Source organism: Ranitomeya imitator, chromosome 7 (genome assembly GCF_032444005.1).
Source record: "Ranitomeya imitator isolate aRanImi1 chromosome 7, aRanImi1.pri, whole genome shotgun sequence".
NCBI lineage: Eukaryota > Metazoa > Chordata > Amphibia > Anura > Dendrobatidae > Ranitomeya > Ranitomeya imitator.
The window spans coordinates 187,523,195-187,548,442 of record NC_091288.1 but is presented as its reverse complement, the minus strand read 5'-3'; the positions used below and the strand labels follow the sequence as shown (position 1 = coordinate 187,548,442).

The following is a 25,248-nucleotide window of genomic DNA, read 5'->3' as shown; positions in this document are numbered from 1 at the left end:
TTCCACCTGTAATTGAAGCTTAGGTATTAATCCTAGTTAGGGCACTGTCAGATGGCCGAATAACTCGGACCAAGATCGAAACACAGTGCGCACACTGGCCGGTGGGTGGTGGTGCAAGTTCTCCCACTGAAAAAGATGAGAGCGGCCTGTAATTGACATCATAGGTAGACCACAACTATGAGAGTCATAATGAGAAAACAAATCCAGAAAATCACCTTGTCCAATTTGGAAATATTTATTTTGCAAATTATGGTGGAAAATAAGTATTTGGTCACCTAAAAACATGCAAAATGTCTGGCTCTCACAGACCTGTAACTTCTTCTTTAAGAGGCTTCTCTGTCTTCCACTCATTACCTGTAGTAATGGCACCTGCTTGAACTTGTTCTCAGTATAAAAGACACCTGTGCACACCCTCAAACAGTCACACTCCAAACTCCACTATGGTGAAGACCAAAGAGCTGTCGAAGGACACCAGAAACAAAATTGTAGGCCTGCACCCGGCTGGGAAGACTGGATCTGCAATAGGCAAGCAGCTTGGTGTGATGAAATCAACAGTGGGAGCAATAATAAGAAAATGGAAAACACACAAGACCACTGATAATCTCCCTCGATCAGGGGCTCCACGCAAGATCTCACCCCGTGTGGTCAAAATGATCACAAGAACGGTGAGCAAAAATCCAAGAACCACAAGGGGGACCTAGTGAATGACCTGCATAGAGCTGGGACCACCGTAACAAGGCCTACCATAAGTAACACACTACGCCACCATGGACTCAGATCCTGCAGTGCCAGACGTGTCCCCCTGCTTAAGCCAGTACATGTCCGGGCCCGTCTGAAGTTTGCTAGAGAGCATTTAAATTATCCAGAAGACTGTTGGGAGAATGTCATATGGTCTCATAAAACCAAAGTAGAACTGTTTGGTAGAAACAAAACTCGTCGTGTTTGGAGGAGACAGAATGCTGAGTTGCATCCAAAGAACGCCATACCTACTGTGAAGCATGGTGGTGGCAACATCATGCTTTGGGGCTGTTTCTCTGCAATGGGATCGGGACGACTGATCCGTGTACATCAAAGAATGAATGGGGCAATGTATCATTAGATTTTGAGTGCAAACTTCCTTCCATCAGCAAGAGCATTGAAGATGAAACGTGGATGGGTCTTTCAGCATGACAATGATCCCAAGCACACCGCCAGGGCAACGAAGGAGTGGCTTTGTATGAAGCATATGAAGGTCCTGGAGTGGCCTAGCCAGTCTCCAGATCTCAACCCCATAGAAAACCTTTGGAGGGAGTTGAAAGTCCGAGTTGCCCAGAGACAGGCCCAAAATATCCCTGCTCTAGAGGAGATCTGCATGGAGGAATGGGCCAACATACCAACAACAGTGTGTGGCAACCTTGTGAAAACTTACAGAAAACGTTTGACCTCTGTCATTGCCAACAAAGGATATATAACAAAATATTGAGATGAACTTTTGTTAATGACCAAATACTTATTTTCCACCATAATTTGCAAAATAAATCTTACCAAATCAGACGAGGTGATTTTCTGGATTTGTTTTCTCATTTTGGACTCTCATAGTTGTGGTCTACCCATGATGTCAATTACAGGCCTCTGTCATCTTTTTAAGTGGGAGAACTTGCACAATTGGTGGCTGACTAAATACTTTTTTTCCCCACTGTATATATACGGCCGTCTGACTGTTCCCTTAAAGGGGAAAATTCAACCTCCTGCCTGAACTGTAGCGCTAATCTGGATCTGCAAAAACCGCACAGCTCCTGCTCACTCCTGGGACCGGCAATCATATGATTACTGGGACGGGAGGAAGTAGCGCTGTTCCTGCTTACTACAGTGTATACACTGTGCTCTTTCAGCTCTGTGTATACAGTGATCAGGAAGGAAGAGATGGTAATAAACCATCTCTGCCTTCTCTATGGAGGTCCAGCGATCTATGACAGCTGTCTCCTTGCTCTTGAAGGACCAGTCTGACGTTTTAAGTTGTTGAGGAGTCCACATGTAGTTAATATATCTTTATAAAGGCATAAATAAACCATAAATATAAGAGAATGGAGGTCCCCAATGAAGAAAAGGTTACAAGCAAGGTAAAAAATAAATAATACCACACTCACCCCAATGCCATAATCCCAAGATTGTCCTTTCAGTGCCATGGGCTGAACCCCTAGGCGATGACAGACAGTCCCACAGCTCAGACTGTGGCTGCCCTGTACTTTATCTGCAATCACCCAAATCTAAAAATGGTGAAGAACAACACAAAAAACACAAGTTCAGTCAACAAGAACAACGTGTGGCCACCATATATAAGACCCCTCTAGCAGTGTTCTCAGAATAAGGCCCATTTCACATGTCCAACATTCACAATGCAAGTAACGGACCGCAATGTCCTCATAAGAGGAGGGTTTCCTGACTTAAACGTTAAAAACAAGTCTGTGCAGCATAGACAGCCAGTCTACTGTACAGCAGAAAAAAATCTGGCTCCTGTTGATAAACATATTGAATGAGTGGTGGCTTGGAAATGTAAACTATACAAACCTCCAGAATATACAAGGGAGTCATATACACGATTTAAAGAGACGCGCATGCTGTTTTTGATTGGAGTTAGGCCTGGAGGATCAATGATCCACATATGATCACTGTGGGTCACAAAAACCAGAGTCACCATGTCCCCCATTAGAATAGAGTGGTGGTCACTCACTTACACTACTGCTCCATAGTCTATGGGACAGACAGAGATCGTAGAGAGTGGTCCTCGGTTGTATCCGTCAGTTCCACAGACATTGCATGGAGCATTGTGGGACGACCACTGCGATGAGGCACCAGGAACCTGTCTATCAAGGAAGTAATTAATACTTTCATTTAGTCAGAAATCTACTGTAATTGCTGCAGGCGGCTTTCCAGAGCCTGCGAGTAAGAAAAACCCGGCTGTGCACAGATTTCACGTAAGTGGCTGAAAGAACGCGGATGCAACTAGCAGAACAAGTTCTGGAGATGAGGAGCTACACGAGATGCCTTCCAAACCACCGAGGCAAAACTGAACTTTACATCATCACTTGGGTACTAAAAATTGTGTTGGGTTAACCTTACTAAAGGATTCTCTGGCCACCAGGCAATGGTCTTGGGAACTGGAGCCCTGCAGGAAAGAAGCATGAGCCTGAGCCTGTCATGAGTCTGTCACACCTCAACAATGATGTCGCCTAAAAATCAGAAAACGCAAAAAATTCCAGCTGTTAAAAGGTGGTCTACAGGGATCCTGTCCAGCAGCCACAGACTATGGACGTGGTCTACAGGGCTCCTGTCCAGCAGCCACTATGGACGTGGTCTACAGGGATCCTGTCCAGCAGCCACAGACTATGGACGTGATCCACAGGGCTCCTGTCCAGCAGCCACTATGGACGTGGTCTACAGGGCTCCTGTCCAGCAGCCACAGACTATGGACGTGGTCTACAGGGATCCTGTCCAGCAGCCACAGACTATGGACGTGGTCTACAGGGCTCCTGTCCAGCAGCCACAGACTATGGACGTGGTCTACAGGGATCCTGTCCAGCAGCCACAGACAATGGACACGATCCAAAGGATTCCTATCCAGCAGCCACAGACTATGGACGTGGTCCTCAGGGTTCCTGTCCAGCAGCCACAGACTATGGACATGATCCACAGGGCTCCTGTCCAGCAGCCACAGACTATGGACGTTGTCTACAGGATTCCTATCCAGCAGCCACAGACTATGGACGTGGCCCACAGGGCTTCTTTACAGCAGCCACAGACTATGGAGATGGTCTACAGGGCTCCTGTCCAGCAGCCACTATGGACGTGGTCAACAGGGCTCCTGTCCAGCAGCCACAGACTATGGACGTGGTCCACAGGGCTTCTTTCCAGCAGCCACAGATTATGGGCATGACTGTTGGATCAGGATCCTTACCTGAAATATCATCCACCTCTCCAGCACAAAATACATGTGCGATGGGGATATAGACTGCAGTACCAGCCATGCTCACGTTCTCCTGAGGGATCCTACCTGGGCAGCGGGTGGCATTGCCAAATGATAAAAAGGGACAGAATTTTGGGTACAGACATAAGAAACCTCAGATACAAATAGAAACAATCAGGGGAAACTACTATTTTACTACATTTTTCCCTAGCTATCCTCTCACAGCTGAACACTGGGCTAAGCTCGTGCACCATAGTTATAAAACTGGGCTGGTGTTTTATTTTGATGATCAAGGACAAACTAACCCTCCCCACCCCCACGTTTGATAAGTGAGCCCTGTGTTTTGTGGTTTTGGTGTATCTCTATAATTAAATGATTACAAGACACCATTGCAACCAATATGTAAATCATCGGCGGGCTCCGTGCCAAGTCTGCTACGGGCGACCGGGAATGCGGCTTCTATACCTGATCCAGCTTACATCTTCAATAACGAAAAAAGGCTTTACAAAAAAAAAAACAGAAGACTGGTGCTCGGGCTTCCTATGGTTTTCCCCCTTTTTATGATGGTCTGGCATAGTGCTAGCTTGATGATCGGTTTGATACTGATCTCTCGGCCCCCCCCCACCCCTAATGATCTTTAGAATTAAGGAATTAATTTAGTACTGTGCCCCCTACGATGGGTTCATGCACATCGGAGCTGCGGGTCCCCAGACTCTGTGCAGGGGGAAATCAATAATGAGACTGGATGAACCCTTCGTTCTCAGGGTCCCAAAAGTTAGACCGCCATCGATCATAGCGACATCCCAGGACTTTGATCCAAAGACGGGAATACCCGTTTAGGCAGGATCGTAAGTTCTAGTTATTTAATGACGCCGTATTACAGTACAGGTAGACGGTACCTACTTGATCAAGGGGACCTGCAGACACCTTGCGGATGTTGTTTGACACGTACTCCCAGGTAGATCCCTGAGGGTAACTTGGTGTGGTGCCATGGCGAAACCATAAATTACCTAAGAAGAAAAATACAAATACTATAGCTCTGATGCGAAAATAAAAATGGTTGAAATCATGGTCTAACTTGGGAAGAGGCCTAAAACCTATGTGGCGAAGACGAGAATCAATAGCATGTCCTAGAATCTGCAGCACGTGAATAGGGCTTGTACGTGGGAAAGCGGCCTATATGAGGGGGCTACTCATATTTTAGCTTCTTGGATGCTGCCAACTGTATTGTGTTTTGCTTTACTGTGAAGATTTGGGTTTGAGTAGAATTAAAGTCTCTCTTCTTGGTCCGGCGCCTCTTCTCTTCTTGTGATCACCGTCCTCAGTCATGTGGATGATGTGTCCTACGTCATCCACACAGTGTCCTCCATCGCGCTCCTGCGCAGGCGTACTTCTCTATGCCTTGTTGAGGGCAGAGTAAAATACTGCAGTGCGCATGCGTCGGCGCTCTTTGGCCTTTTCCTGCGCATGCGCACACTGCAGTACTTAGCTCTGCCCTCGACAGGGCAGAGAGACGTGCCCCTGCTCAGGAGCGTGATACCGGAGACACTGTGTGGATGACGTAGGACGCATCACCACACGAAGCAGGTAAAGAGGACGGCATCACAAGAAGAAGGGAGGCGCCGGACCAAGACCAGCGACACCCCTCGGAACGGACCGCCCCATAGTATAACAAAAAAGGTCTTTTTCTTGTATGGCAGGACGGATTGGGGGCATTTATGCAGCATATTAAAATACTGTATATGAGGGCTTACAGGTACTGGCCTCATGTCATATGAGAAAAACCTGGTGACAGGTTCCCTTTAAGACCAAGATGAAGAATGACAGGTAGACCTGGTCTCCGTTTTGTGACTGTGCCCACGTCTCACATTCACAAAAAACGTGGGACCGGGTAACTCCATTCTCAGGATCAGTATGTCGGACCCCCAAAAATTTTGAAATATGACTTATCTTTATAATATAAGATCTCCCCACAAAGTGTGAATCTATGCTCCAAAACCTGGGCTAGCAATGGCCTCTTCGGTAGTGCTTGTGGTCAGCAGACGTGCTGCCATCTGTAGTTCTTCAGAGTCCGCTGAGCCCATCGGCAGCATTCAGGACATGCTGAGACATACGATGCTCAGACTGTCACCGCTGCTGTACGGCCATACCACTAACCTACAGGGCAAATACCACAGGGAACTATTAAGAGCCAGATTACGGCCAGCTGTTCACTTCTCAATGTATTTTGCAGGATATTTCTATTTTTGGTCCCCGGTCCTATCAGCGGTTACACAACCATCAGAAACGGGACTTTACCAGCAGTTCTTAATAAACGGAAGCATTTCCATATTGGAACGTGCAAGTCCTGGCCCGAGATTGGCACAGCTGGCACACTTACCATTCTCATCTACGGCGAACACGGACGTCTGCCCGACGGAGACTTGCTGCAGCTTCTGTTTTGGCGGAGAGGGAATGTGATACCAGCAATCTCCTAAACACGCGCAATAAGGAAAAGACCATGCACAAGAATGAGGATGAGCGAATGGTTATGCAATAAACAACATATTTCAGCTGTCGACGGGATCGGTGATAAATGTCCGATTGCCGAGGGTCAATCCACGTCGCTCTACTGGCAGAAGAACGTGACTGGGCCCCATTCTCAAGAATGCGAGTCCCACTAGTGAGACCCGTGAGATAATCAGCGGCTCTCACTTACAGAACAAAACGATCGGAGTCCAAAATCGGACAAAATCCTTATCCCCCCCAACAATCATCAGTCCATTAGACGGGGGATGTCGGCGGGTTCGACAGATTTAGACTAATGTGTATGGGCGAATGGAAGTCAGATTTTGGGGCCATTTTTGCAGCAAACGAGAAGCAAATCCAGATTGTGTTCACCGGAACCGGCCTTCTCCTCCAGAGCTCAGCATTCGTCCCGAGAGATTTATGAATCGAGATTATCAAAGTGTTGGTAGGCTATCTCCTAAGCTTTATTATTTGCCATTGTCATATATACATATTTACCTTCCAATTAAGACTGCTGGAAGGTCACCTCTGCTATAAGGCTGCTATTTACCCAGTGCTTCACAGCTGGCCGGACCTGTACGGTCACGTGCCCAGCCAAGCGACCCACAACGAGGCAGGAAATAATGATCCGCCATACGGAAGGTTTTCTATATCTTTCCATGGTTGTGATACAATGATCACAAGCCCCAACAGGGGCGGTCACTCATTACTAATGTCCACAGTGGCAAATCTGCCTAACTAAGGGGCTACGAGAGCAAAAGATGGATAACTGGAGAAGAAGATCACGTACCGGCTGGTTGGCTGGAAGATACGGACCCCCGATAAAAGGCAGATCCATCACGCGCTATAGCCCACACCTGCAGGCATCCTCCTACTGACAGGGAACTGAACGGCTGATCTGTGCCAATATGGAGCCATGAGGAACCCTAGAGAGCAAAACATGGAATCAGATGATTTCCGATTTTAGGTACAATATCTGCCCTACATATGAGCAACTCATAGAGAATAAACTAAATAAATCACTGTCAATAGTTCAGGGTGATCCACTGAGGTAACGAATGTTCACCTTGCTCCTCTATAGCACACTTCTGATCAGTGACTCCAACTTAGCTGCACTGCTAATGGGAGTCTCCGGTAGTCCGAAATCCACCTTCTCTTTCATTGTGTAGGCGGTAGGATCATAAAAGTTATCTAACGTTCAGAGGGAAGGGATGGTAAGTTGGTTAAGGTGCCCAGGCATGTGGTAGGCAAATCTCCCCTATTTCATAGGGATTGGGTGACCACCTAATGTATATGAGTGGGGTGACCAAATTTTCCACAAATGGTAGCTGGAAATGTTATAGCTCAACTTGTCCGATCCCTACTGAGAACATATGTATGCCCAGGTGAGTCCAGCGTGCATGTGTATGGGTGGGGTCAGAAGGAAAAGCTGATGGCCAAACAAGACGTAGGCTGGCAGATATCTAAAGTGTGTGACCACCTTTACCTGTGGCGCAACCATATGGAGAGACAATGTCCACATGTCGGATTTCCGGAGGCTTCATGCTTCTCCTAAGACCACTTTTCAAGTGATTGCTCATTTGAGTCTTGAAGGGGTATTCCCATCTCCAAGATCCTATCCCATTATGTATCAGGTGTAATAATAATAATATTAGCAAATAGCTCCAATTAGAAATGTAGTACAGTATTTCTGATTCGCTATGATGGACCTAGGTCATTTTTTCGAACTATGTCTCTTTCCTCATGTGTAGCCATTGCAGGATCTTAGGTATCCATGGTTACGACCACTGACGTAGTGACAGCTATTTAGCTAGTGGTCGTAACCATGGATACCTAAGGTCCTGCAATGGCTGCACATGAGGAAGGATACATAGGTAAAAAAAAAAAAAAGACCTAGGCCCATCATAGCGAATCAGAAAAACTATACTACATTTCTAATTGGAGATATTTGCTCATATTGTTATTACAACTGCTACATATTGGCATAGGATCTTGGAGATGGGACTACCCCTTTAAGCTTTAGCTCTCCCTTAGGCGGATTCACGTGTCAGACATTCTTGGTCCGAGTACGGATGGCGATGTCCGAACCAGTCGTGGAACTCCTGACCCAACATGGGCAGCCTCATAAATGTGAATATGAGACGGATGAGTTTTGGTCAGAAGACCCCATGTCTGGTCCGTTCTCAGACCGTAGGGTGTGTGACACCAGCCGTACACATACATAAAGTTCTGATGGATGTATGCAGAGTTCTTACAGAAGGAGTCCCTTTTGTGACTCCGAGCCGGCAAAGGACGTCACCCTTGTTGCTGATGGCCCACAGAGCTACGTGATCATCATCCCTGGTTACTCTTCCTGGGCAAATGGAGACATCTCTCAGCAAAATGGGAGGGACCCCCAGCCACGGTCCACTTGTCACGATTTTGCATTTTCTATGAAGAAGACATTTAATCAGTAAAACTACCAAATTAAGCCTTAAATAATGCCATACAAATGGTGGGAACATCGGCCGAGACTGCTGGCAGAACGGGACAACCTTCTAATGTGTGTCGAAATGGTCTGCGTTTCTCCCTAGAGCTAAGAAACAGAAGGATTGGGTATGCTGCATCTGAACATGCCCAATCGTTTGCTCAATAAATATAGAAACAATGAGTGTTTACAAAGCCAGCCTTTAGTATATAAAATCAGAAAGTGAGTAGTTAGCACTGTAGTTTTGCAGCTCTGGGGTCCTAGGTTAAAATCCCACCGTAGACAACATCTGCAAGGAGTTTGTATGTTCTCCCCATGTTTGCGTGGGTTTTCTCCGGGTTCCCACTTTCCTCCCGCACTCTAGAGACATACTGATTGTGAGCCCCAATGGGGGACAGTGATGATGTCTGTAAATCGCTGCGGAATATGATGGCACTATATAAATAAATAATACATATATTATGAGGTTTGCATTATAATAACTTGCAGAGCTACAGTGTGATGGGGCCAAGTTCGTAATATCAACCCTATAGCAATTACAATAACTTAGTTGGCTATGTTTGCACAAGGTTTTAACGCTAAACCTACAAATTAATGATAAAAGTAAACAGGAGATAATCTTGCTCACAGTATTTACCAGTCTACAAAAAATTCTGCAGTTTCCTAGTTGATCTCTTCTATTTTCAGCTGTTAAATGACCAAGGAGGATAGATTGATCAAAGAGGGTGAGTGGGTGGGCATACCAATATTTATGTCTAATGTAGACTAAACAGTGGGGGGAGGCTCCTGCTGCAGACAGTTGTCTCACAGGCAGACACAGGATTGTAAGAAGGAAAACATGGAAAATAACTGACCTCAGCCTCACAAAGAAAAGGTTTCCTTTAATATGTTTCAGTTTTAAGTACCACTTCTGAAACCCTTTTGGGATATTTAATGTTATCCCAATATTCCAGCTGTGTACGTTGCTTAATCCGAGCTCACTTACAATCATACATTTCATCCTTTTTTATTAGCCCAGTACATGCTCTCCTATGTAAGAGGTATGTTATAGGTTGAACTTGTTGGCTTTATGTCGCCTTCAACCTTAAACTATATAGACAGGAATTCTATATCGGTCTTTCTGTGAACTATGGGATGACATAATCTTCCGTTAAATCCTTCATAGTTTTGACACTTCCCACTAATCTCAACTTGTTCCTTTGCTTGTTTTTCCCATGTATAGGATTCAACTGGAGAGAATATTACTGCCCTAAAGGAGCAAAACAACTATAGCTGCGCTCAAAAGTTTACATACCCCGGCAGAATTTTTGCTTTCTTGGCCTTTAATTCAGAAAATATGAATGATAACACCAAAACGTTTTCTCCACTCATGGTTAGGGTTGGGAGAAGCCATTTATTGTCAAACTACTGTGTGTTCTCTTTTTAAATCATAATGACAACCCAAAACATCCAAATGACCCTGATCAAAAGTTCACAGACCCCATTTCTTAATATCGTATATTGCCCCCTCTTATCGTATATTGCCCCCTCTAATATCAATAAGAGCTTGAAGTCTTTTGTGGTAGTTGTGGATGAGGTTCTTTATTTTCTCAGATGGTAAAGCTGCCCACTCTTCTTGGCAAAAAGACTCCAGTTCCTGTAAATTCCGGTGCTGTCTAACATGAACTGTGCGCTTGAGATCTCCCCAGAGTGGCTCAATGATAATGAGGTCAGGAGACTGAGATGGCCACTCAAGAACCTTCATTTTGTTCTGCTGTAGCGAATGACAGGTCGACTTGGCCTTGTGCTTTGGATTGTTGTCATGTTTGAACGTCCAAGTACATCCTATGCGCAGCTTCCGGGCTGATGATTGCAAACTTGCCTCCAGTATTTGCTGGCAAGTTGTTGCATTCATTTTTCCTTCAACTTTGACCAAGTTTCCTGTGCCTTTGTAGCTGAGCTCACACATCCCCCAAACATCAGCGATCCACCTCCGTGCTTTATAGTAGGAATGGTGTTCCTTTCATCATAGGCCTTGTTGACCTCTCTCCAAATGTAATGATTATGGTTGTGGACAAAAAGTTCAATTTTGATCTCATCACTTCAAATTACCTTGCTCCAGACGTTTTGAGGCTTGTCTCCATGCTGTTTTGCATATTTTACGTGAGATACTTTGTGGCAGTTGCACAGTAATGGCTTTCTCGACCATGCAGACTATTTTTCTTCATGTGCCTCCTTAATGTGCATCTTGAAACAGCCACACCACTAGTTTTCAGAGAATCCAATATTTCAGCTGATGTTATTTGTGGGTTTTTTCTTTGCACCCCAAACTATTTTCCTGGCAGTTGTGGACAACATTTTTGTTGGTCTACCTGACCGTGGTTTTGTTTTTACAGAGCCCCTGATTTTTCATTTGTTATTCACAGTTTGAACGCTGCTGAGTGGCATTATCAATTCCTTAGATATCTTTTTGTATCCCTTTCCTGTTTTATACAATTCAACTACCTTTTCCCATAGATCTGTTGACAATACTTTTGCTTTCCCCATGACTCACAATCCAGAAACATCAGTGGCTGGATGAAAGATGCAAGAGTCTGTCTGGATCCCAGAAACTCGCTCAGCTTTTACAGGTCACAGGTGAGGATGTTACTAGTGATGAGCGAGTATACTCGTTGCTCGGGTGGTCTCCGAGTATTTGTAAGTGCTCGAGATTTAGTTTTCGTCACCTCAGCTGAATGATTTACCGCTGCTACACAGCTTGAATACATGTGGGGATTCCTTAGCAACCAGGCAACCCCCACATGTACTCAGGCTGGCTAGCAGCCGTACGTCATGCAGCTGTGTCAACAAAAACTAAATCTCCGAGCACTTACAAATACTCAGAGACCACCCCAACGTGCTCAGGAAAACACGAGCAACGAGTATACTCGTTTATCACTAGATGTTACCTTTAGTAACCATTCAAACCCATTTGTGTCAACTTCTTTGCATGTTATCAGGCCCAAATCACCAGGGTTTGTGAACTTTTGATCAGGGTCATTTGGCTGTTTTCATAATTTAAAAAGAGAAAACACTGTAGTTTGACAATAAATGGCTTCTCTCAACTACTAATCATGAGTGGAGAAAAAGTTTTGGTGTTATGATTCATATTCTCTGAAAAAAAAGGCCTAGAAAGCAAAGTATGTAAACGTTTGAGCACAACTGTATGTGTACTACCATTCCAAAGTTTAGGGTCACTTAGAAATGTCCTTACTTTTGAAAGAAAAGCACAGTTTTCTTCCAATGAAGCTAACATTAAGTGATTCAGAAATACACTCTATACATTGTTATTGTGGTAAATGACTATTCTAGCTGCAAATGTCTGGTTTGTAATGCAATATCTTCGTAGGTGTATAGAGGCCCATTTCCAACAACCATCACTCCAGTGTTCTTATGGTACTTTGTGTTTGCTAACTATGTAAGAAGTCATTGGATGGTTAGAATACCCTTGAAAACCCTTGTGCAAGTATGTTAGCACAGCTGAAAACAGTTTGGCTGATTAAAGAACCTATAAACCGGACCTTCCTTTGAGCTAGTTGTGAATCTGTTCCATTAAAGTCTCAAAATGGCCAGAAAAAAAAAGAACTTTCATGTGAAACTCGACAGTCTATTCTTGTTCTTAGAAATGAAGGCTATTCCATGTGAGAAATTGACAAGAAACAGAAGATTTCCTACAACGGTGTGTGCTACTCCCTTCAGAGGAGAGCACAAACAGGCTCTACCCAGAGTAGAAAGAGAAGTGGAAGGCCCCGCTGCACAACGGAGCAACAAGACAAGTACATTAGAGTCTGTAGTTTGAGAAATCGACCCCTCACAGGTCCTCAACTGGCAGCTTCATGAAATAGTACACGCAAAACGCCAGTGTCAACGTCTACAGTGAAGAGGCGACTCCGGGATGCTGGCCTTCAGGGCAGAGTGGCAAATAAAAAGCTATATCTGAGACTGGCTAATAAAAGGAAAAGATTAATATGGGCAAAAGAACACAGACATTGGACAGAGGAAGATTGGAAAAAAGTGTTATGGACAGACAAATCCACGCATGAGGTGTTTGTATCACACAGAAGAACATTTGTGAGACACAGAACAACTGAAAAGATGCTGGCAGAGTGCCTAACGCCATCCGTCAAGGATGGTGGAGGTAATGTGATGGTCTAGGGTTGCTTTGGTGCTGGTAAAGTGGGAGATTTGTACAAGGTAAAAGGGATTTTGAATAAGGAAGGCTATCACTCCATTTTGCAATTCCGTACCTTGTGGACAGCGCTTGATTGGAGCCAATTTCATCCTACAACAGGACAATCACCCAAAGCACACCTCCAAATTATGCAAGAACTATTTAGGGAAGAAGCAGGCAGCTGGTATTCTATCTATAATGGAGTGGCCAGCGCAGTCACCAGATCTCAGCCCCATTGAGCTGTTGTGGGAGCAGCTTGACCGAATGGTGCGCAAAAAGTGCCCATCAAGCCAAACCAACTTGTGGGAGCGGCTTCTGGAAGCATGGGGTGAAATTTCTCCAGATTACCTCAGCAAATTATCTGCTAGAATGCCAAAGCTCTGCAATGCTGGAATTGCTGCAAAGGGAGCATTCTTTGACGAATGCGAAGTTTGAAGGAGAAAATTATTATTTCAAATAAAAATCTTTTTTTCGAACCTTGTCAATGTCTTGACTAGATTTTCAATTCATTTGGCAACTCATTTGATTAATAAAAGTGTGAGTTTTCATGGAAAACCAAAAAATTGTCTGGGTGACCCTATAAACTTTGGAACCGTAGTCTATGTATATATGTATATAGCCAAGTTCTTCCAATGATCCGCTGCAGATAAACTCTGCCTCCTGCTTTTTGAAAGCTGATCGGGAGAAACCTATCACAAGCAGGACCCAGGTGAGACAGACTGAAACTGAAACCTATAGGATACACCATACATAAATCTTACAATTATTAAGGATAGGCAATCATGGGAGGGAAAAAAAAAAAACGACAAAACAATAAAATAGGAAAAACAGGCTACATTAAGAGAACTATATAAGAGGGGAAGAAAGAGCCAAGCTGGCAGATGGCTCTTATGCACCACCTAAACAAAAACAGGAATAGCCTATACTGCCTGATATGGAAAACAAAGTGCTTGGAGTGCTACTTTAATACATAACACGGAGAGCTCTATTTATGCAGCTTTGTAGTCAAGTATCCAAACGCTGTTCCCTGTCTCCATTACACTAGATCACCCCATACATTCTGGGAGTTTCCGTTTCTGCGCTATGAATAAATCAGCAGTATGTACAAGTACATTCTTAGAACTAGAGTACTATATTTACCTCACCCACCGTCTTCGTCTCACAAAATCCTTGATGGTCTTGTAACCATGATAAGATCTGTAAAGAGATGTACAGAGTCCATGTAGTTACGTGAGGACCCCGACAATACACCCTGCCCGCTACAGCACACTCTATATGGTGACATGTTTCCTTTAATATTATCGATGTCAACTTTAGCAAACGCTCTGTTCTCTGAAAGGACAAATCAGTTCCGTTAGGTCACGGCCTCCATTGCTTTACCACCCTCTCCTTCACTGCCAAGCAGATGTGCCTTTGTGGTGTTGCTTTATTCAGACAATCAATTTACTAGAGGATTTGCCTTAATTCCTGAAAAAAAATATCCATGTAAGTGGCTTCCAACTCCTTGCTTTTCCCCAGACTACTTCCTTGTAGATATCATAACATACTCTTTTGGAGTACAGATGATGGCAGTGATGGGTCAGCTCAGCCCCTGTGACCCACACGCTCTGGGGAGAAGCAGCTGCAGGAGATTGTTCAGAAAAACAGAACACACAGAGTAGGAGACGGGTGCGGACACATCACTGCCATCATCTGTACTCCACAAGTATGATCTAATATCAATGCGGCCGAAGGCAGGGAAAAAGACTGGAGAAAGCAGGGGGTGGGTATGGAAGCAACTTACCGTGCATGCAATTTATTTTTCAGGAATGAAGGAAAATCCCCTAATAAAGTGATTTACAAAGCTTCATAATTTTCCAGGGTAGACAAAAAAATGACAAAAAACTAATATTTAGTTTAAGGAACCAAATGATAACCAAGAGTGATATATTACTGACTACATTACCCCCCACACACATTTTTTTTATTTTTTTTTATTTTTAGAAAAACCTTGAAAACATCCCTTTATCTTATTTTTAAGGGACTCCTTCAAACTATATGATAAATAGTAAAAAACAATTATAATAGTAATAATAATAAAAAATAATATAATAGTAATATATAAAAATTAAATATAATAATATAATAAAAATAAAATTAATAAAATAATATGATGATTATCATAAAAATAACAATATATAATAATAATAATAATAATAATAATAATAAAATAAGAACATAAAAAAATAACACAAATCATAAAATAATAATAATTATCTAATATATAAAGCTGAATGTGTATGTGTCTGTGTGTGTGTGTGTGTGTGTGTGTGTGTGTGTGTGTTGTGTATGTCCGGGATTGGCATCTGCACCGTCACAGCTACAGCCACAAAATATTGCACAGTCACACGTCTGGACCCCGAGAGCGTCATAGGCTATGTTGTGAGGCGAAATTTTAACCCTGCGCATTCCAATTCACCAAACAATTTTGCCCCCATCTACATATTGGCAAAAGTGAAAGGAAAAGTGTTGAAGGAAAATTGACAGCTGCCAGATGTGAACAAGAGGGACTTAAAGAGTGAGAGCGATGGCGCCAAAGAGTATATACCGTACAGTTGCTAAGGTGGGGCCTCGACATGGGATACTCACCACACACGGGGATATGAACACACCCACAAAATGCGCCACACACTACCACGTGCTTGAACACATATCACCCTCAGCACACATTTCACCACACATACACCAACCTCGCCACATAAAAGTTGAAACACAAAAGTCGCCACCCAAAACTCGCCACGCGCAAAATTCGCCACATGGAAAACTCGCCACATGCAAAACTACAAAACTAGGCTTACGCAAAACTCGCCACACGTGCAAAACTCACCTCATGGAAAACTCGCCACACGCAAAACTTGCACACGTGGAAATATTGCCACATGCACAAAAGTCGCAACACATGCAAAAGTTGCCTCACACAAAATTTGCACATACTCAAAACGCACCACACACACACAACTCGCCACGCGCAAAACTCGCCATGCGCAAAACTTGCTGCACATAACTTGCTACACTAACCTGTCACGTGCAACTCTACACACAAAAAGTTGCTACACGCCTGTCGCCACACGCAACTGAACACACACAACTTGACACATGAAACTTGCCCTAAAACACACACAAGTCTAGTATTATCATTCAAAAATAAAAATCTGATTAATAAGCAGACAAACTACAAGAGCAACAAAAGTTCACTATAGGAAATACGGCAGCGGTCAGTCACATGACCTGTCTATTATGTGTATGTGTGAGCTAATATATACTGCCAGGGGGAGGGCTTCCTGTTGACTGGGGAATTATCAGGCTGCCAATTTAGCTTACAAATACTGAGGTAATACTGACCAAATAACGTGTGAACAAGGTCTAATACAGGAGGAGATGACACACAGGTATATACTATATACAGGAGGAGATGACACACAGGTATATACTATATACAGGAGGAGATGACACAGGTATATACTATATACAGGGGAGACGACACACAGATATATTCTATATACAGGGGAGATGACACACAGGTATATACTATATACAGGAGGAGATGACACACAGGTATATACTATATACAGGAGGAGATGACACAGGTATATACTATATACAGGGGAGACGACACACAGATATATACTATATACAGGGGAGATGACACACAGGTATATACTATATACAGGAGGAGATCACACAGGTATATACTATATACAGGAGATGACATACAGGTATATACTATAAATAAGGGAGATGACAAACATGTACGGTATATACTGAGGTATATAGGGGAGATGACACAGGTATATACTATATACAGGGGAGATGACTTACAGGTATATACTTTATATAAGAGGAAATGACATACAGGTATATACTATATATAAGAGATGACATACAGGTATATAGGTATATACTATATACAGGAGGAGATGACTTACAGGTATATACTATTTACAGGAGTAGATGACAGGTATATACTATATACAGGAGCAGATGACACACAGGTATATACTATATTCAGGAGGAGATGACACACAGGTATATACTATATATAGGAGATGACACACAGGTATATACTATATACAGGAGCAGATGACACAGGTATATACTATATACAGGAGGAGATGACATACAGGTATATACTATATATAGGTGGAGATGACACGTATATACTATATACAGAAGCAGATGACATACAGGTACATACTATATACAAGGGAGATGACACACAGGTATATACTATATACAGGAGGAGATGACATACAGGTATATACTATATATAGGTGGAGATGACACACGTATATACTATATACAGGAGATGACACAGATATATACTATATATAGGAGGATATGACATACAGGTATATACTATATATAAGAGATGACACAGGTATATACTATATACAGGGGAGATGACATACAGGTATATACTATATACAGGGGAGATGACTTACAGGTATATAGTATATATAAGAGGAGATGACATACAGGTAAATACTATATATAGAAGAGATGACAAACAGGTATATACTATATACAGAAGGAGTTGACACATAGGTATATATAATATACAGGAGGAGATGACATACAGCAGGTATATACTATTTACAGGGGAGATGACATACAGGTATATACTATATAAAGGAGATGACATACAGGTGCATACTATAAATAAGGGAGATGACTGAGGGGAAAATGAGAGGTGTGAGGTGAAAATGAGGGGTGTGAGGTGAAAATGAGAGGTGTGAGGTGAAAATGAGAGGTGTGAGGTGAAAATGAGAGGTGGGAGGTGAAAATGAGAGGTGTGAGGTGAAATGAAAAGGTGTGAGTGCAAAATGAGAGGAATGAGGGAAAATAGTGGAGTTATCGGAAAATGACAGATGTGAGGTCGAAATGACAAGTGTTAGGGGGGGAATGAGAGAAATGAGGGGGGAATGAGAGGAGTGAGGGGGAAAATAAGAGAAGTGAGGGGGAAAATGAGAGGTGTGAGGGAGAAAATGAGAGGTGTGAGGGAGAAAATGAGAGATGCGAGGTCGAAATGACAAGTGTTAGGGGGGAATGAGAGGAGTAAGGGGGAAAATGAGAGGTGTGAGGGGGAAAATAAGAGGAGTGAGGGGGAAAATGAGAGGTGTGAGGGAGAAAATGAGAGGTGTGAGGGAGAAAATGAAAGATGTGAGAGGAAAATGAAAGATATGAGAGGGAAAATGAAAGATGTGAGGGGAAAATGAAAGATGTGAGGGGGAAAATGAGAGGGGTGATGGGAAAATGAGAGAAGTGAGGTGCTATAACTAACCACAGATATTTACTATGCCCAGGCAACGCCGGGCTCTTCAGCTAGTATAAAATAATAATAGCATGGTTATATAATTTACATGAACTCAACAATGTGTAACCATAAACCAATATCTGAAACGAAAGACAACCTCGCTGTAGCTCTGACATTTAGATACGGACACAGATCATCACTCGTCATTTACAGGTTCACACACTTAATTAGGCTAATTATCATCATCATCATCAGTTATTGGTTAGTGTTCTGACGCCAACAAACACGGGTTATATTACTGCTGACATGACGGCCTCCTTGACTGACAGGACAAATGTTGCAAAGCCCCATGTTAGGTGTGAGGGACGCGGTGGCCAAGCGGCTAATCTTCTCTCAGAGGACATTTTACCTTTTGCTCCATGTTATTGGGAAGCCACCAAGAAGCCTAAACAACTGCAATATAGTCTTCTTTACACTTCTGTAGATGCATTAATACATTATAATAAGCAAAACGTGACAAAAAGAGAAAAGCAAAGTACGCAACAATGGAAGAGTGCCGCCACCTTTTTAGTTATGCTTTTGTTTCCCACCTCACTGGGTCCATTAATAAAAGTTTGTCCAGTAGCGGATAACCCTTTTAATATGTTTTTTTTTTCTTTTTTTTTTACACTACCCCCCAAAAAATCATCTACTTTTGCTGAGGTTTAGCTGCCGTCCTTACGCTGGGAAATCTGCCGCGTACTGCCACCCGTCTCGATCAGTTCCTCCGGAGACATTGAAGTCTACATACCACTCGGAGACCTGTAGAAAAAAAAAAAATCATATATAAATCAGGGTGCTTTGTAATGTGAACAAAGGCTAAGGCCTTGTTCAGACAGATGCTTATTTTTTTTCATTACGACTCCTGTCCGTGAGCACAAAGGACACTGCATGGGTTAATTGTAGCCGATGTTACGCGTGAACGTGAGCAATTGTCCACGCCGGCCAGAACACATTACAGCGGCCGAAGGGGACTAATTAAAAAAAAGAAGAACAGTAAGGTATTTTTTTTTACAAACAAAATAATAAAAAAAACTATATATATATATATATATATATATATATATATATATATATATATATATATATATATATTAATAATCCTGCTTTTGCCCCAAATAGTGAAACGTAAAAAAAGAAAACAATTAACATATTTGGCACTGCAGTGTACTGAAGCCTAATTACGGTAATAACATTAAATATTTATCCTAAGCGATAAACATCAATATAAAAAAAAAAACGAAAAAAAAAAACCTAAAATCAGCATTTTTGTCTCCACAATTCCCCAGAAAAAAAAAAAAGCAATAAAAACGTGATCAACAAATACAAACCCTCACATAGGAGGTAAATGGCGACACAAACCAGATTCTTTTTTTCTTTACAAAGTTCTATTTTTTTTTTTTTAACTACTAAACTATTATTTTTGGTCCGTTGTTAAGTACATTGTATGAGAAAAATGGATGACGTCATTCAAAACGTACAACTTCTGCACTTCTATGTTGCTGCTTGCGTATGATTGGTCAGCCTCATAGAGGAGGCAGAAGTACACGCCCCTCCCAAGTGAAAACTATCTAACACCACCCACATGGACTTAACTCATGAGGTGCCAAACAAATACCTGAATGATAATATCTATGCAACAGACAGGCGAAATAAAAACAAAACAAAAAACTTTTTCATTCCGCTCTGCAGCAAATTTTACATTGTATGCCCAGCATTAAAAATGTGGTGAAAGGTCGGTCCTCTTTAAATATGCACTGAATTGTCAGTAGCTGTAAAGCATCGTCCTTTGTGTGCTGTAAAATGCCCTTGTGACTACTATACCTGCTACAAAGCCCTGCCGTGCTCCCATGGCACTCCACTGATACATCAGGCGGTATACACACGAGTGCGCCATCTAGTGCCCAGAGTAAGGTCCTACACCCACCACATTGCAGAACATGTAAGCGCTCACGTATGTCATGAAGAAGGAGGGCGAAGACACTTGCGGCTGTTTACATTAAATCAGACGCAAACTGAGGACACCGGTGACATTTAAAATCTATTAAGTGCAGTAACAGGACATTCTGGTGTTTGCTCTCCTCTCCTGTTACCAAGTACTGAACCTCCTTGTTTCGTAATTAATAGCGAGTGAAATGCTGCCAATGTGGCCTTCATATTTGCACACTCTTCTGAAACCATTTATCCAAGCACATTAATGTCAACATTTCCCTGTTGTATGGCGGATATGCCACTGCAGACACTCTACCCTTCTAAACAAACAGTACCCCGTGTGCCGCCGTGTCTCTCCTAACCTGAACTGACGGCTGGTGGCACTCCATCCCCTATCCTTCATCACTAAATATCCCCCCCCCCCCAAGATAAATCACTGAAGCAAAGAAGAATACCAGTCATAAATGACCATATACATATCTAAACGGCAACGCGACAGCAATGCAATTACAGGAGAGATGTAAGAGTCCAAACGTTGAAAGAAAGAAACAATATTTATTGAAAAATAGATCACTAACTTTCACATAGAGAACTCACACTGTTACAACAATATAGTATATGGATTTATTATCATAGTGACTATATCCATGGATACAAAAAATGACCCAGGAAAACAAGACGAGACATGTATTACTACAGCAGAATTAAGGTATAATGCAACGGACATCATGTCCATAGATCACTCACAAGTATTACATACCTCAAATATATAGAGACTTTGCAAGTGATGCATCATTAATAATAAACTCGTCCCCATATACCTCTGTGCAAGTGTGCCAAAAAATACGTAATTAAATAGGGGGATAATTACCCATAGGTATGAGGGTCCCGTCCAGGTCCTGGTCACCTTACTATGGATTCTTTACTGTAAGAGCAATGAGACTATGGATTCCTTACTGTTCGAGCTGTGAGACTATGGATTCTTTACTCTAAGAACAGTGAGGCTATGGATTCTTTACTGTAAGAGCAATGAGACTATGGATTCCTTACTGTTCGAGCAGTGAGACTATGGATTATTTACTCTAAGAACAGTGAGGCTATGGATTCTTTACTGTAAGAGCAATGAGACTATGGATTCCTTACTGTTCGAGCAGTGAGACTATGGATTCTTTACTGTAAGAGCAATGAGACTATGGATTCCTTACTGTTCGAGCAGTGAGACTATGGATTCTTTACTGTAAGAGCAATGAGACTATGGATTCCTTACTGTTCGAGCAGTGAGACTATGGATTCTTTACTCTAAAGAATCCATAGCCTCACTGTTCTTAGAGTAAAGAATCCATAGTCTCACTGCTCGAACAGTAAGGAATCCATAGTCTCATTGCTCTTACAGTAAAGAATCCATAGTCTCACTGCTCGAACAGTAAGGAATCCATAGTCTCATTGCTCTTACAGTAAAGAATCCATAGCCTCACTGTTCTTACTGTAAGAGCAATGAGACTATGGATTCCTTACTGTTCGAGCAGAGAGACTATGGATTCCTTACTGTTCGAGCAGTGAGACTATGGATTCCTTACTGTATTGTAGATTGTAAGCTCTCACGAGCAGGGTCGTCTTATTTTGCTTTAATTATTGTATTGTTAACGTTGTTACTTATGACTTTTGTGTTTGAAACTGTTAAACTGTAAAGCGCTGCGGAATATGTTGGCGCTATATAAATAAAGATTATTATTATTATGGATTCCTTACTGTTCGAGCAATGAGACTATGGATTCCTTACTGTTCGAGCAGTGAGACTATGGATTCCTTACTGTTCGAGCAGTGAGACTATGGATTCCTTACTGTTCGAGCAATGAGACTATGGATTCCTTACTGTTCGAGCAGTGAGACTATGGATTCCTTACTGTTCGAGCAGTGAGACTATGGATTCCTTACTGTTCGAGCAGTGAGACTATGGATTCCTTACTGTTCGAGCAGTGAGACTATGGATTCCTTACTGTTCGAGCAGTGAGACTATGGATTCCTTACTGTTCGAGCAGTGAGGCTATGGATTCTTTACTGTAAGAGCAATGAGACTATGGATGCCCCCTGAGGAAGCGGTAACGTTTTGACAAGAAACGCGCCTTGGGGTAAGGTGACCAGGACCTGGACGGGACCCTCATACCTATGGGTAATTATCCCCTATTTAATACATATTTTTTGGCACACTTGCACAGAGGTATATGGGGACGAGTTTATTATTAATGATGTATCACTTGCAAAGTCTCTATATATTTGAGGTATATGCATGTAATACTTGTGAGTGATCTATGGACATGATGTCCGTTACATAATACCTTAATTCTGCTGTAGTAATACATGTCTCGTCTTGTTTTCCTGGGTCATTTTTTGTATCCATGGATATAGTCACTATGATAATAAATCCATATACTATATTGTTGTAACATTGTGAATTGTGAATTCTCTATGTGAAAGTTAGTGATCTATTTTTCAATAAATATTGTTACTTTCTGGCAACTATTGGACTCTTATGTCTCTTCTGTAATTGCATAAATCACTGAAGGTAGACTTAAGTCCATTGAGGTCAGCCTATAACCCAACATGTTGATCAAGAGGAAGGCAAAAACCCCATGGGTCAGACACTAATGGCTCCACATAAGGGGAAAATTTCCTTCCCGGCTTCACACAGCAATCAGACTAGTTCTCTGGATCAACGTCCCATCACAGAATCCAGTTCCAATAACCTGTAATATTGCATTTATCAGGAAAGGCATCCAGGACCTTCTTGAATTTTAGCAGTGAATCAACCATTATAACATCATGTGCTCGAACAGTAAGGAATCCATAGTCTCATTGCTCTTACAGTAAAGAATCCATAGTCTCACTGCTCTTACAGTAAAGAATCCATAATCTCAATGCTCTTACAGTAAAGAATCCATAGTCTATCTGCTCGCACAGTAAAGAATCCATAGTCTCACTGATCGAACAGTAAAGAATCCATAGTGTCACTGCTCAAACAGTAAAGAATCCATAGTGTCACTGCTCGCACAGTAAAGAATCTATAGTCTCACTGATCGAACAGTAATGAATCCATAGTGTCACTGCTCACACAGTAAAGAATCCATAGTCTCACTGCTCGCACAGTAAAGAATCCATAGTGTCACTGCTCGAACAGTGAAGAATCCATAGTCTCACTGCTCGCACAGTAAAGAATCCATAGTCACACTGTTCTTACAGTAAAGAATCCATAGTCACACTGCTCTTACAGTAAAGAATCCATAGTCTCACTGATCGAACAGTAAAAAATCCATAGTGTCACTGCTCGCACAGTAAAGAATCTGCATCTGTGATTATGCTTAAACCTTCTTTCCTCTAGACCTACAGGATGCCTGCTTGTCTCTAAGTGTAAAAAAGATAACTGTTGACTCGGAAGGCTGTGTTTGAGTCTTTTAGAGAAGGTTCACACCAATAAGATTTCCCTCACTGGGAGCTTCGTGGTTGAGCAGCTGCATGCAGCCTTACATCACCAAGCACAATGCCAAGAGTCGGATGGAGTGGTATAAAGCTGCCGCCAATTCTGGACTCTGGAGCAGTGGATGTGTGTTCTGTGCAGTGACATATCACACTTCTCTATCTGGTGGTGCGTACACTAATCATAGAGGTCAGACACAGTGCGCAGAGTGTAACCCTACTGATGGTCACTTCTTCCACACTGCTTTCTAATGGGAATTGTTGTGCTGACATGAAGACGTAAGGTGCCCCAGTATAAAATAAAAAGGTGGGTCACATGGGAAGATGGTAGTCCTCTGTGTTATCAACCGATGCACAAAAAGGCTCAGATACATTTCCTAATCCAAAGTTTTATAATGCAGGTTGCCAGAAGTATACTCCAATATTTGGGCTGATAGCCTTACCCAGGACCACTGCGGTGATGGGGGCTTCATGCTGGTCTTTGTACACTCCTGCAATCCGCTTGCATCACTCCACATGTATCTGTCAGTCAATAGTCCCCTGCAAGACAAATTTATAATAAGAGCCCTATTCTCAAACTATTAAGTTAGCCTCCAGCCTCTATCTTTGGTATAGGGAAAGCTACTCAAGTGATTACGAGGGGTCTGAATGTAGCAAAGATGGAGACCTGGAAGCTCTGTGGAGACCAGCTTTGAATGCCGCAGACATTCACACGCTCGACCGCAGCTCCATTCATTGTCTATGAGACTGCTGGAAAGAGTGGCCTCTCCGGTAGTCCCAAAGACAATGACTGGAGCAGAGTTTGAGCGTGTGAATGTCTGCGGCATTCAAAGCTGGTCTCCGCTGATCTGTAAGTTATTATCTATTCTCTGTATAGGAGATAGGCAAATGAGTATTCCTGATTGACGAAGTTATCCCCTATACAGAGGATAAAGAATACCTTGCTTCTCAACGGAGACCAGCTTTGACGGCCGCAGACATTCACGCGCTCAACCTCTCCTCCAGTCATTGTCTATGGGACTACCGAAGAGGCAGCTCTTTCCAGCAGTCTCATAGACAACGAGTGGAGCATTGGTCGAGCGTGTGAATGTCTGCGGCATTCAAAGCTGGTCTCTGTTAACCAACAAGTTATTCTCTATCCTCTGTATAGGGGATAACTTCACAAATCAGGAATACTCATTTACCCAACAGAATTTTCGGACTAACCTCTGGACATCCAGTCCTGTTTGACATGAGACAAAGTAAACATTTTTTGTCACCCTTGCATTCAGAGACCCCTAACTATTTCATTTATCCTTTGCCATAGCTGTACAAGGGCTTTTTTGTTTGTTTTGTTTTTTTTTTTGTATATTTTAATATCTTAATACTGAGCCTCTTTTTTTTTTCTTTACCCTAAAAAAACAAAC

General features: G+C 42.5%; 1 protein-coding gene across 1 annotated transcript in view; it reads right to left on the bottom strand.

Moving 5' to 3' along the window:
- Positions 1–25,248, bottom strand: part of TECPR1 (tectonin beta-propeller repeat containing 1) — a 62,553-nt gene that overhangs the window by 5,557 nt on the left and 31,748 nt on the right. The window contains exons 17-24 of the mRNA XM_069734218.1: positions 24,286–24,382; positions 19,122–19,201; positions 14,248–14,304; positions 8,707–8,881; positions 7,242–7,377; positions 6,324–6,416; positions 4,847–4,953; positions 2,127–2,246 (exon numbers count right to left, since the gene is read on the bottom strand). Coding sequence (XP_069590319.1) covers positions 2,127–2,246; positions 4,847–4,953; positions 6,324–6,416; positions 7,242–7,377; positions 8,707–8,881; positions 14,248–14,304; positions 19,122–19,201; positions 24,286–24,382 — 865 coding nt within the window. The remainder of the gene's footprint in view (positions 1–2,126; positions 2,247–4,846; positions 4,954–6,323; positions 6,417–7,241; positions 7,378–8,706; positions 8,882–14,247; positions 14,305–19,121; positions 19,202–24,285; positions 24,383–25,248) is intronic.